The 13,381-nt window shown below is 32.2% G+C and overlaps 2 protein-coding genes and 1 long non-coding RNA gene across 4 annotated transcripts in view; 1 reads left to right on the top strand and 2 right to left on the bottom strand.

The window, feature by feature from the left end:
- The window catches only part of LOC149480368 (uncharacterized), a 95,321-nt gene that overhangs the window by 72,356 nt on the left and 9,584 nt on the right, over positions 1-13,381 (bottom strand). The gene's annotated exons all lie outside the window — the stretch shown is intronic.
- On the bottom strand, positions 2,945-4,751 carry LOC149480370 (iron-sulfur cluster assembly factor IBA57, mitochondrial). Of its 2 annotated transcripts, XM_089706434.1 has the most exons (3): positions 4,669-4,751; positions 3,492-4,595; positions 2,945-3,332 (listed from the first exon to the last, which is right to left on the bottom strand). In XM_089706434.1, exon 2 carries the CDS (start codon positions 4,580-4,582, stop codon positions 3,557-3,559), a length of 1,026 nt encoding a protein of 341 aa, XP_089562560.1. In that variant the 5' UTR covers positions 4,583-4,595; positions 4,669-4,751; the 3' UTR covers positions 2,945-3,332; positions 3,492-3,556. The 2 variants fall into 2 exon arrangements, with proteins under 2 accessions (XP_089562560.1, XP_089562558.1); XM_089706432.1 differs by having other exon boundaries at positions 3,454-4,745.
- On the top strand, positions 8,748-11,703 carry LOC149480369 (THAP domain-containing protein 1-like). The gene is made up of 3 exons (XM_089706558.1): positions 8,748-8,946; positions 9,060-9,255; positions 9,754-11,703. The coding sequence occupies exons 1-3, from the start codon at positions 8,870-8,872 to the stop codon at positions 10,153-10,155; spliced, it is 675 nt and encodes a 224-aa protein (XP_089562684.1). The 5' UTR covers positions 8,748-8,869; the 3' UTR covers positions 10,156-11,703.

The raw sequence follows: 13,381 nt of genomic DNA, 5'->3' as shown, positions 1-13,381 counted from the left end.
GTGCTATTATCGGCTAGTGGAGCGGTTTTATTGTTTATTACATATATTTATCACAATTTTTATTGAACTAAGTAAGTTAAGAGTGTTGAGTGTTGTTTAGATGGCGCTTTATGTGTTGCTTAAATTAATATTGCGTCTATTCTGTTGAACGTATTTGCTTGAATGAAAGAATTGTTTTTGTATAGTTTTTGTAAAATTTAATTTTGTACATAATAATGTACAATTGGTGTAAATGTATGCTACATTCCATAACCCACATCACAATATGTGTTTATTTAGCCAAAATGTGACAATGTATGTGCGTTTTGACTAAATTAGGCCATATATAATTGATTTTGTCTTAAATGTATGTTTATTGCGAAAAAAACGTATTTAAATACGCCCAATTATTCTACAATAGTTTCAGTTATTTAATGCTTAAAGTCCATTTTCGCGTGCATTGATCTCTGAATGATGCGTATTAAATGATAAATGCACACGAAAGTCAACTTTAAAGTATGTACCTATTATACCTTATTATAAATAGGCATACAGGTAAAAATAAAAATTATGGCTATGCATTATTATTAGTTTTGATAGTGATAACCTTATTTATGAATAACTAATTATGTTTATTTTCGCAATAACCATTCTTCTTTTCAACTTTTCGTACAGTCTTTTCTTAATTTGAAAAGACTGTACTAATTTATAAATTCTTTCCTATTTTCATTTAGATAATATTTCGTATGCAATCAAAATTTAATATAAAAATGTTTCGATGTACCTAATTTAAATTTTACGTTTTTAAGACTGTTTTGGTTTTAAGTTTTAGGTTGTATATTATATGAGATCGTGTGTGTAGAAATAGTTTGATAAATTTAATCCTTAACTATTGTAATGCTATATTCTTAAAAACAGTTGTAGTATTTTTAATTATTTAGTTTCAAAAAACTTTTCGAAGAAAAACATATTTTTCTTGTGTAGGAATCTCGTAGTTTTCATATATTATTATTTTTTTCGTCAATAAACTAGTTGGTTAATTATAAACATGTACACCGTAATAACACGTCAGGAAGCGTGGATTCGTTTTTGGTTACTGAAGTCGGTAAAGTATTGGTAGAGGTTGCTCTAAAGCTATTTGGTTTTCGCAAATTGCTTCGTCAAAATTGTGTTACGGCTGTGAATGATTTCCTAGTTTAAGAGTGTGTGACCTAAGTAGAATGTAAAATTGCCCGCTTAGATAATCCCAGTACTAATGAATGTATGATAATTTTATACCTATCGTAAGTTTTACACCCGTCCAAACACCTTAATTCATTTAAACCATCGCGATTTTAACTTAGGCCAGTACCAACGTATAGGGTATGAAATAATATGATTAAAATTAATAATGAATGAATAATTTTGACGTAATAATTGTAAACTCGTAAATTCGTTGTTATCGATGTGAAAAACAAAATTTATAGGTGAATTAATAATAAGTAATTTAAGCCGCTGGCAGTGCATGTAGCATTATATTATGTTTTCATTGTTCGATGGTTTAAAAAATTTGTATTAAAATAGATACATATTTGATTTGATTAAAATTTTACACATTTTGAATTCGTATCAATAATTAACATGGTATTTTTGTATCGATATTTTAAAAATAATAATTGACGTGATAGGAAAAGCTGTCTGCGTGTCGCTATCACGTATTCAGAAAATCGCGTTTGACATTTTTGTACATAGCTCCAAATGAGCTTATGTTTTGTACATCAGTGTCGCATTACATCTACCGCTATATTATATCATTAAGATTTGATATCAATAACCTTTCGTCATTAGTATTAGCTGTGTGTGCTGCTCTTCTGTTTTTCTGTATCGATCTTATAAAAGATTCGTATTTATGGTAACAATTACACTGCCGAGTTATAATACCAATATATTTCTTTTTATAGTGATAACAGACAAAACAATTTTATATCGTGCATTCTAAAATTGTATGGTCTGTTACTTTAGATAACGCACTTATGGGTGTCAATGTATTTGTCTTCGTAGAAAATCAGGATGGTTCTGATAGATCAATGAAACTTAAAATGACATCTTTTCTCCTTCATAAATGCAGAGAAGGTGTCATATTTTGCTTTCTTTTATAAAAAAAATAATAAAAGTTACAGTATTTGATGATAAAAGGCTTGCGTTTACTGAATCTAAACAGTGTAGCGATGAATGTATGAAAATGAAAGTTAGGGTCGCGCAATTTTCAAGTCATCTAAAAGCGCTTAATTTCATCTGCTATGGAATCAGTCTGCGTGAAGCCTTATCATTTCCGGCATTAGATAGCGGATAGCATTTTTTAACAATCCATAAGTAATTAGGGATCATATGAAGCAATATTAGTCGGTTTTAAATCTTTATCTACACGTATTTGCTGTTAAATAGTAAGCATTTGAATATTTTGGATTGTTAGAGTCACTGGTCGATTTTCTAAAAGGGTTATGATGTAATGTGGTGCTAACAATCAGAGTCGAGTGGACGGTTAATGAGACAAAATGTATATTTGATTTTGTCCTGATTTTAGAGCTTATTAATATATATCTAACATTACTATAGCTACACTGTAATTATCTTTATTTTAAGATTTAATATTAATTTTCACACGAATTGTGCCGCAACATTTAAGCTTTTTATAGTATTTGCGGAATATGACCTTGTATAATCGTTTATGTATTATACTTAGTGATTTGTAATAAAAGTTCAATGGAATAAAACTGTGTTACTATAATTCATTTGTAAAAATTGAAAATACTGTAAATCGGACTGGAAAGCCAAAGTAAACAGTATTTTATACATTTGTGTATTATTTTTATCCTCATCCCCTATGATATATTCCTTCTGATGTGATTTAATTGTTGCCTATTAGTTTTAAACATTAGTATTTTAATTATTTTCAGATTATTAATGTTAGAAATGAAACCAAAAATTTAGAATACAATTTTATTGCCTTGCCCAATTTCATAATTATTTACATAATTGCACTATTTTACTCTTGATTTCAGCAGGGAAATTATCAATGGAAGCTTTTGCACACTGTAAACAATAGGATTTACAATAAAAAATACTACATTCTTTACCAATGCACACTGCTTTGTCACATGTAGCACAGTCAGCTCCTATAACCATTATTTCTCCTTTTCCCGGAGGACTGAATGGATCTTTCATAATGTAGCTGCTATATTTCAATTCTATATTACGAGAGAATGGAGGGTTAGTTCCCTTGTAATGTGCCTTTTCTATGAGACCACAGCCAGTACAAGTGAAATCATAATGCACTGGGGCATCATCTGCTTTTTTAAATGTTTCCATTAAATCTAAAATTAAAAAACATAGTCTATATAATAATATTACTGCAAAAGTTAATTTATTATAAAATAACATCTTATAAAATGGATTAAGAAAAATAATGTATTTGTTATGTACATATTTTATTACCTATATTACAATTCAAATCTATATCCAGTTATACCCACATATGTGCTTAAGATCCTTTTGTTGTCACTTGAGGTCCTTGTTGTTGTTATTGTTCTTGTTGTTGCTATTCAGTTTTAGGGACTTCCTTTGGTGCTTCTTTTGGCCACCAATCCGGTTTTACAGCTTCTGCTGAATAATTACCAACATTTAGAGCTTTGCAATCAAGTGCTTCCTTGATTCTTACAAGACCTAATCCATAATTATTTTTGACACCCTTTAGTTTACCCAAATTCAATTTAGGATTATCGGAGGCTATTATTTTTAAATCCTTTTCTAAGTCTTCTTCAATGACTTTATTGAATTTGATGGGCATCATTCGCTTACGAACAACTCCTGTGTGATGTACTCTGGCTGTGAGCTCCTGCCCTATGTAACAGCCCTTATGGAAACTCACTCCATGGAGGTAATCACAGTTAACTTCTAACGGAAAACTTGTGCCTGGTGGCAAATCATCAGCACCTTCGCTTACTCCCAACTTGTACCTTAAATATTTATAGCCATCATCACTTTGCTCAATAGCTACATCATTTCCTATACTTGTAACTATCTGAGAGCCACTCAAAGGTGCTGCTGCTATTATCCTATAACCCAAGTCTGACAATCTTGGGTCTTTATATATGTTCACCTCATTTTTTGTATCTACTTTCTCATTTAACATTGAATCTGCTGGAGTGATTACACTCCAAAGTTTGAATTGCTTATTTACATCTTCTATGGATACTTTTCTCCTTAATTTAAACATTTTTAAATGTTTCTCAAGTAATTGCGCAATCTTTTCGTCACATTCTAACATGAAAGAGTTTTCATCGTCCCATTTATGTATTAGGGTGTCGTATAAAACCCTACCTCTATTATTCAAGAACATAGCGTATACAGATTTAGCACTCTCTTCAAAATGCCTCATGTCATTTGTTATAAGTCCTTGCAGGAAAAGTGAAGCTTCATTTCCAGTAATTTTAAGTAAACTTCTATTGAGAAGTGGGTACAAGATTTTTCTAGGAGGATCTTTAACATTGTGAACGAAACGTAAATATTGTTTTACATAATGCGGCTTACGAAAGTATTTATTTACCTGATGAATCGACAACATCGTGGCTGTAGCACTATAACATTGAAATTATATTTTTAAATGTTCTTTAATAATATAAATGCAATATCCATTCGGGGTTTAAATACCTTTAAATACTTTAAATTAAACACAAATTAAACTTGAATCTCCTGCTCGCAAATTCGCAATTGACAAACAATTATTGTCAAAATTAAATCAAAACAAAATTGACAATTGACATATTATCAAATATGACAGCGTAGAGTGAGATGACAGTAATGATTTGACAGTCATTGTACTGTCTCTGTCTACGTTGCTACCTGACCCCGTTTTCCAATTACAGCACTAGAGCGCATTATGCGGCATAATGCTTAACGTTGAATGTTCCAACTACAGCAACGCTTCGCACAATCGAGCACTAGAAAAAGTAATGCGCGTGAATTGATGCGTGCAATCGATTTATCGTTAGTAATTATTAATTTTTGGAAAAAAATTTAAAGCTTTCGTTTCATTGTAGTTTTTTCGAAATTATCAAAGTTAATTCAAATTGTGTTAAAAAAATAAATATAAGTATGGATGAAGGTACAAACATTGAAAAAAATGTTAATGAAATAATCAAAATCCAAATTACTTAAAATAACCGTAAATATTTTTCAACCAATTACCAGGGAATAAGAGGTCCAGCGCACAAGTGGCTGACCTCATACTTGACTAACCGTATGCAATGTGTAGAGATATCGTATATAGACAACAATTCGTTAAAAAAGTCGGTAAGATCACAATACGTACATAATAAATACGGAGTGCCACAAGGCAGTATCCTCGGGCCTCTCCTGTTCTTATTGTACATAAATGATCTTCCTAACGTTACAGAACATAAATGTACTCTGTTCGCGGATGATGTATCCATCACCATACCTCGTAACAAATTGACTACCTACAAAGAAGACATCTATTTGACTATCAAAAATGGACAGTGCGCACACGAGCAACTTTGTCTCCGCAACTATTTTGTCTCTCCACCCATGGGCTAGTATGAAAGTGCGCGCACGTAGCGACGCAACTCCCCATACTACTACTATACAAATTGATGGGAGAGACAAAATAGTTGCGGAGACGAAATTGCTCGTGCGCGCTAGCTCTTACAGAATGGCTAAAATATAATAATTTAACATTACAAAGACAAAACTAATGCAATTCTGTAATTATCATAACATTAGACATAACCTTGACATAATTTATAATGGACAACGTATTGACGAAGTTACTGAAATGGTATTTTTAGGTATCACATTAGACAACCACTTAAATTGGAAAGCTCACACGGATTCTGTTTGTACCCGTGTATATAAGTTTGTATTTGCCCTCAGAAGAATTAAACAGATTATTGATGAGAGAGCGGCAATCATTGCATATCATGGTTATGTTTCATCTGTGGTTTCATCGTTGCTTCGGTATGGTCTTATTTTATGGGGCAACTCTACAAACGTAAAAAAAGTCTTTAAAGCTCAGAAAAGGTGTGTCAGAGCAATATGTGGAGTAGGGCTCTTAAAAAGTTGTCGAGACTTATTTAAGCGACTCGGACTTTTAACACTTACTTCTTTATACATCTTGGAGGTTGGAATATTTGTAAAACAGCATCCCTATATTATGTACATTAAAAGTTGTCAAAATAGTCAGTACCCAACCAGGGATCCTCACAGATTGCAACTTCCAATTTGTCGCACTGCTTTATGTAGCAAAAACAGCCATGTTATGAGTGCGAAAATATATTATAACGGAATCCCAATGGCATTTAAGGAATTGCCCATGCAATTATTTAAACTTAAATTAAAAAAGTGGCTGCAATCTCATTGCTTTTATAATAGCATTTACAGACGCTCCGATTCGGTTGATGCCAACCATCCGACCACGACCAAATCGGAAAGTGTAGAGAGCGGTCGGTCCGACATAATTATTATTAATATTGGTTTGACGTGGTCGGATGCGTATGCGTAACTCTATGAATATTTTTTTTTCAACACTGAACTTAGCGCAACCTGCTGGTGCGTTTCACGTTCCAATTAAGCATCAGCATAATTCGGCATTGTGCGGCACTGAGTCGCATTATGCTCTGTAATTGGAAAACAGCCTGAGATTGCTACCAAACTATTTATTATGTGAAATCAGTGAAACTCGGAGCAAATGCCTGCCTGGAGAAGTAAAATAAAGCGGCCTTTTTAACTTATGGCCTTTATTACTTGCTCTGTACTGGCAAAATGTCATGCGAAAAAAGAGGACATAAAATATTATAAATTCAATTTACAATTAATATTAATTAAAATATTTTTAATTGGACAGTACTCCAAAACAGTTTATTTTTATGTTCTAGAAAACTTTAATACACTCATTTGAATGCTGCGTCAAAAAATGCGGCTGACACATGGCTGACAGTATACTGGATTGCGTTCCGTTTTAAATCGTAACCAGTATAACTGGCTATAAAGGAACGGCTTCACAGTATACTGAATTGACGTCACACCTTAGAGCGTTTTCACATTATCCGATCCGATATCGGATATCGGAAGCCGATAGCCGATATCCGATATCGGAGGGAAGTAAAATGTATGAAATATGTGCCTGTCTTTCACATTGTCCGGTCCGATATCGGATATCGGAGCCGACACCGATATTCCCAGTAGCTATCGGACGATAATGTTCAGTGTTGCCAACTCAATTTTCGAAAAGGCAGTATACCAACAGCAAAAAAGCACTAGTTTGTGTATTTTCAGTCTTATAGGGCGCTCAATCTTTGAAAAAATTCTTTGCTTTTAACCTAAAACCCTTTCTATTAAAAGAAACCTTTTTTTATTAAGACAACACACATTTAAGTATTTATAGGCATTTAAAATACGATTTATACGGCAGGTATTTTTATTTGCCGTATTAAAATATACGGCAATTGGCTGAACTGAAGTAAACAAAAATATATTGCGTTCTTAAATTCAAATATCTATCTTCGAAAACATTAGTGTCTATCATCTTTATTTTATCTCATTCTGCCTCGCTCCTCCTCCTACTCGGATGTTGGTTGTGCTGTTTATTGTATTGTAGTCATTGAGTGCTTTGTTTTTAACTGACTTCAAAAAAAGGAGGAGATTTCACACCGATTTTATTTTTATTTTGAATTTACAACAAAGAATACAAAGTTTGAAAACTTTTAATTCTAAAATAATTGTTTATGAGAATAAAATAATTTATGTATCTTTACTTACAGGAAATTACAACAATCATATTACAAATATATTTGAACGAGTGACAATATTATATTTTAGGATATTACAGTGTAATAAGAAAAAGAAAAGAAAATGTGAACAAAGATTGTATCACTTAATAAATTTATCATAGGTACTACATGAACTTTTATAAATGTATGTAGTGAAAAAATGACTAAATGACTAGGTACGTCTTGCTAAAAATACATTTAATAGATTTTGAAAGGTATTTACTAATATGTATTACTAAAACTGGAATGGAATGGAATGGATTACTAAAACTATTAACTAATACTAGGTTGTAGTAGGTATTGATATAAATTTATTTAATTTATAATGTGTTAACATATAAAGTATATTATGTTATACAAATGACCGATATCAAAACTATTTAGTAAATAGCACATCTAAATAATATGCAGTAACTTAGTTAATTTGTGATATCAAATCTTTTTTTACATTTTACTTTTCTTTTTTGAAGTTGTTTTTCTTTATCGTAGTTATTTTTAATGTACATTTACAATATATGATTTATAACATTTGATTTTTTTTTTAATAAACCTTTTTTATCAACTGGCAATTTAATTTAGTTCTCTAAAAATTTCTGGCAGCACTCATGATGATATCGGAACGATTTTATCGGACAATGTGAAAGGGCAAATTGTATCCGATATCGGATATCGGCTATCGGCGTCCGATATCCGATATCGGATCGGATAATGTGAAAACGCTCTTACAGTGGTCGCAGTGCATAGCGGAATACACCCCTAACAAATTGCTCTTGAATCCGTCCTCACTGGGATCGGGAGTTGCCATTTGCTAAAAAGAAGAAGAAGAAGAAGAACAAATTGTCAATCCAAGATGTCAGCTCGACAGTTTGAATTTGAAATGACATTTCGCCATTTCGGCATTTCATTCCGTAGTATTTGTATACTCTTTGATTTCATTTTGTTTTGATTTTGATCTCCAGTCTGGTGATCATCGCTTGGTGATTTTAATTATTGTTTTTTTATGTGAAAACGTGTGTTTTAGTTTAATTTGTTATTTTCTGAAAAGATAATTGACTACAGATAACATGGCTTGTGTTGCTTACGGCTGTAAAAGCCATAGTAATGGGAAATCGGATGAAGATAGAAATGTGTCATTTCACAGGTTAGTGATTTTGATCAATTTTTGGCTAATTGTATTATAAATAAGTGAATTTACGTTATTTTCTTAATCATAGTTATCTTAGTTAATCTTAGTTATTTTATTGTTATTTGTAGGTTTCCGGCTTGTGAAAAATTAAAAGATGTTTGGGTTAAGACTATACACAGGGCAAATTGGAAGCCTTCAAAACATTCTCGGCTTTGTTCTAAACATTTCGAATCAGACTGTTATTTGGACGGGAAGAAAAGGAAAGTGCTTTGCAGAGATGCTGTGCCAACCATATTCGAAAATTACCCTACTTACTTACAGAAGGTACTGTATCAAGTCAATTAATATATCCAAAATAACATTCGAAATAGTTATGCGACTCTTGATAATGTGATATCTATCACTTTTATGCTTTAGTTCAATATTTTGTATTTTATAAGAACTTCATAAGATTCTAGACTAGAGGTGCCTCGTGGCTTGGCCCTCATGTTATTAGAGAATTGTAAGATACATGAAGAGTGCCCTATGTCACTCTCCAGGCTCCCAACTATATTTCCACTCTAAAAATCATTGCAACATAAAGACCAGACAAATAAACCGTGACTGTGGTGTGGACAAATGTGTTAAAGATTAATTTTAGGTTACACAACAGCATTAATTAGAACCAAAAATAAAACTGATTCCTCTGCCATTAAAGTAAATCATAAATGATGTTAACTTATAAATAATTTACCTAATTTTTTGTTTTGTTCATTGGTTCGTTTCAACTCATATATAGCCCAGCCCTTTTTTATTTATGGTGTTTTTATTTTTTTATTTCAGGAGTCTAAAAAGATAGCCAGAAACAAAATCATAGATTCTCAGAGAAAACTTCGACATATTATTAGCAATCTTCAGCCTGTTTTAGATGCACCATCAACTTCAAGTAGTTCATGTGCACCATCCACTGCTACTGAATCACTTACAGAGACATGCGTCAATGACACTTCTTGGAAGAAAAAACTTGAGAAGATTATTGTAAAACAATCTAAAATAAGCTCAAAACGTCTGAAGAAGTTAAAAGCTTTGCAGCAAAAGTGCAGGCGATTAAAACAAATAATAGCATCACAAGAAAATGTAATAAGTGACTTAAAATCCAAAAATTTAATCATTCATCATGATGCTCAGATTTTAAATACTATTGGGGGTGAAAATAAGTACATACTTTTAACTAAGATACATTGATAAAAAAAGGTCAGTCTACCTCGAGAATATTGCCCAGAGTTAAGGAAATTTGCAGTGACTCTAAATTTTTTGTCTCCTCGGGCATACACATTACACATACATTAGGCAACAGTTTGATAGTGCGTTACCCCATCCAAGTACTATTTCCAAATGGTACAAAACTATAGACTGCCTGCCCGGTTTCACTGCTGAATCCTTTGAAACTATTAAACAGAAAACAAAAGATGGTAAGAAAATATACTCTGCACTTATAATTGATGCCATGGCAATCAGAAAAATCATTGAATGGGATCGCACAAAATACTACGGATATGTTGATATTGGTAATGGGTTAACAGGTGATGACATACCTGTAGCTAAAGAGGCAATAGTATTTATGTTTACAAGCTTAAATGACAACTGGAAAATTCCTTTTGGTTTCTTTCTGGGGGATACCATAACTGGAAATCAACTAGGTTTACTAGTGAAACAATGTATCACTCTTTTGCGAGAATCCATCTTTGCTTTTTGAATTGTGAGGATGTATGGAAATTTTTTGAAAATGCAGAGAGGTACATTAGAAACCTCAGATTCGCGGATTCTACACTGGTATTGAAGTCGAGGAGAGAAACCGGGTTCTTAGGTTTTATCATTTGTATAAGAGCTATACGACATATCTTCATGTTTCGCCCAAATCAAACTTTGAATATCTAACTACATACAAGATCAGTCAAGATCACCTTGAATTCTTTTTTGTCGCTATTCGTGCAAAAGGTGGGTCTAATAATAATCCGTCAGTTCGCCAATTTATATCGGCTTATAAGCGATTGCTAGTCCACGCTCAATTAAAAAAAGCGACGGAAAAGGTAATTGCCTTAGTCTGAGCGAAATAAATATCCTTACAAGCTCGTCGTCTAATTGTTATATCAGTAATATAAATATTTCGACCGACAGGCAGAAAATGAATGATAATATTCATATTACACAACAAGTAGAATTTGAAGATCATGATTATTTCTATGATCAATCTCGACTGACTGAATTCGTAGAAACAGTAAAAGAGTACATAGCAGAATTTGTCGTCCAGAAAAAAAAAACAGTGCTATATTGTCAAATTTGCTTAGACAGCCTAGAAAAGTATAGTGCAAACAATACACTGACTATGATTAAAAACAAAGGTGGATTATTATTTGCTTCACAGGATGTAATAAAAGTCTGTAAAACAATTGAAAGAATTTTAAAACAGTATTGTACAGTACATTGTAGTTAAACAAATAGGACTTTCTAAATATATGTTAACACATATAAGCAAAACATTAGCTAGCTAGACACTATTTAGCTGCGATTATTTATTTGGAGATTTATTTCAACACAGTATTGATCAATGGAATGTACAATCACAGAAATTTATTGATAAAAGCCATAGCCGAGCACTATTTAAAACTAAGAATGCATTACTTATGCTAAAGATTTTTAAAAGTTTACGGTGGCATGTACATATTTTTAATAATAAATTATAAATATTGTAATTTGGTTTTTAAGTCTCAAATTAAAATTTTGTAAAAAAAAGTATATTTGTTTTATTTATTATTTAAGCAATTTATTTTAAACTTGAGGTACCTTCGCGACTTTGCCCGCGTGTTCTCAGGGAACAAACAATTTGAGTGCAGTGCAACCGGCCACGGTTGACCTCTGTTGAGCGGAACATAATATTAAGTGATGTAGGCGGTGTCTTCCTCCATACGTAGTAATAGTATCACAACGAGCAAAGGATAAGGATATTTTCGAATTTTCAGAAATCTCGAAAACCATGTTTTTCTACACTACACTTCTACACTGCCAAAACGACCTTTTGCCGCTGGTATTTTTATTGTGTAAAGTGAGCGTAATGTACGTGTTATGAGTTGTTTATGGGCTATGTTTTGACCGCCTTCTCGGTATAGTGGTAGACGCGTGAGCGTAGAACCGAGGGGTCAGCTGGGTTCGATTCCCGGTGGAGAGGAAAAAAAAAAGAATGTCTCGGTCTGGCAGGACACAGAAGGCTGATCACCTACTTGTCCCTAAAGAAAAATCGATCAGTGAAACAGATGTATGAATAATGCATCTGCCACCTACCCCACTACGGGGTCACGGGACTTCACTTTTATGGGCTATGTTTTATTGTAATTGGAAAAATTAATAAAACGATGAGATAAGGATAAATCAAATGCATAAATTAAATTAAACTCTTCTTTTATTAAATACATAAACATAATTAAAGTAACAACCCCTTATAATCATTTCACGAAGGTATAAAATATACATACTTTATTAGGTACCTACACATATCTTTAATATGATGTATAATTGTAGTGACATAGTATTACTAGATTTATATAATAATATTATCATATAATTTCAATTCAATTTAGTAAGCAACCTTAAAGACAAATTATCTCCATTATATTATGAATAACATAATTTATGAGCCTTTGAAAATGTTTTAGGCAAAGAGCGAACACAATATTTTGAGCGATTTTTAAATCTTACATAAGCATTCTATTTTTCTATTTTTCAAATTTTGAGCATATTACAAAAGATTTATTTCATAGAAATCTAAATAACAAGACACATAGAAGGGCTATAATGTCATAATTCGTATGAAAACCGCTGTCGCCAAAATCAACACATTCAAACCGAAAGCTAAACAGTACACACAAGTAAACTATGCCTTTTATTGGACAGCTTGATTTTAGTGAAAACTAACTATCTATTAAATTAAGCTTTTGAATATGTATCCTAACGCACGAATTTACGGTTTATTTTAGAATAACATCCCTAAGTATATGAGACTTTTTGCTCCAATACGAACAAACGTGATAATAAGAATGGTCGACTGTGTCATTTATTGTTATTTCGATTACTATGGTGACACTCGTAATACTTGTAAATATTCTATAATTTTAAGGAAAAACGGCATTATTTCTAAAAAAATATATTTTCCGATGAAATATTATTCCTTTATAAGTATAATTACAACTTGTGGAAGAATTTCCGCAATGGGAATTGCTGAAACACACCATGTATACACTCATACGTCTCCAGAGCAACTGAACAGTGACGAATGCACTGGTGATGTGCAAATCACCTGAGTGGCGACAAGGTCACGCACGCTTACGACTTCTAGTGTCTTGTTATTTAGATTTCTATGATTTATTTGTTATTAGAATTATATTTCAATTATTTTATCTATATATGTATTTATTAA

This window comes from Colias philodice, chromosome 18 (genome assembly GCF_061535455.1).
Source record: "Colias philodice isolate Cphi_HAF_F1 chromosome 18, ilColPhil1 Martin Lab GWU primary, whole genome shotgun sequence".
Taxonomy (NCBI): Eukaryota; Metazoa; Arthropoda; class Insecta; order Lepidoptera; family Pieridae; genus Colias; species Colias philodice.
The sequence above is the reverse complement of the archived record's forward strand: the minus strand, read 5'-3'. Positions and strand labels throughout refer to the sequence as shown.

Coding starts and splice junctions, on each gene's coding strand:
- LOC149480370 (XM_089706434.1), bottom strand. CDS start 4,582: ATGTTGTCGATTCATCAGGTAAATAAATACTTTCGTAAGCCGCATTAT.
- LOC149480369 (XM_089706558.1), top strand. CDS start 8,870: ATGGCTTGTGTTGCTTACGGCTGTAAAAGCCATAGTAATGGGAAATCG. Junction 8,947..9,059: donor AGAAATGTGTCATTTCACAG/GTTAGTGATTTT, acceptor TGTTATTTGTAG/GTTTCCGGCTTGTGAAAAAT. Junction 9,256..9,753: donor ACCCTACTTACTTACAGAAG/GTACTGTATCAA, acceptor TTTTTATTTCAG/GAGTCTAAAAAGATAGCCAG.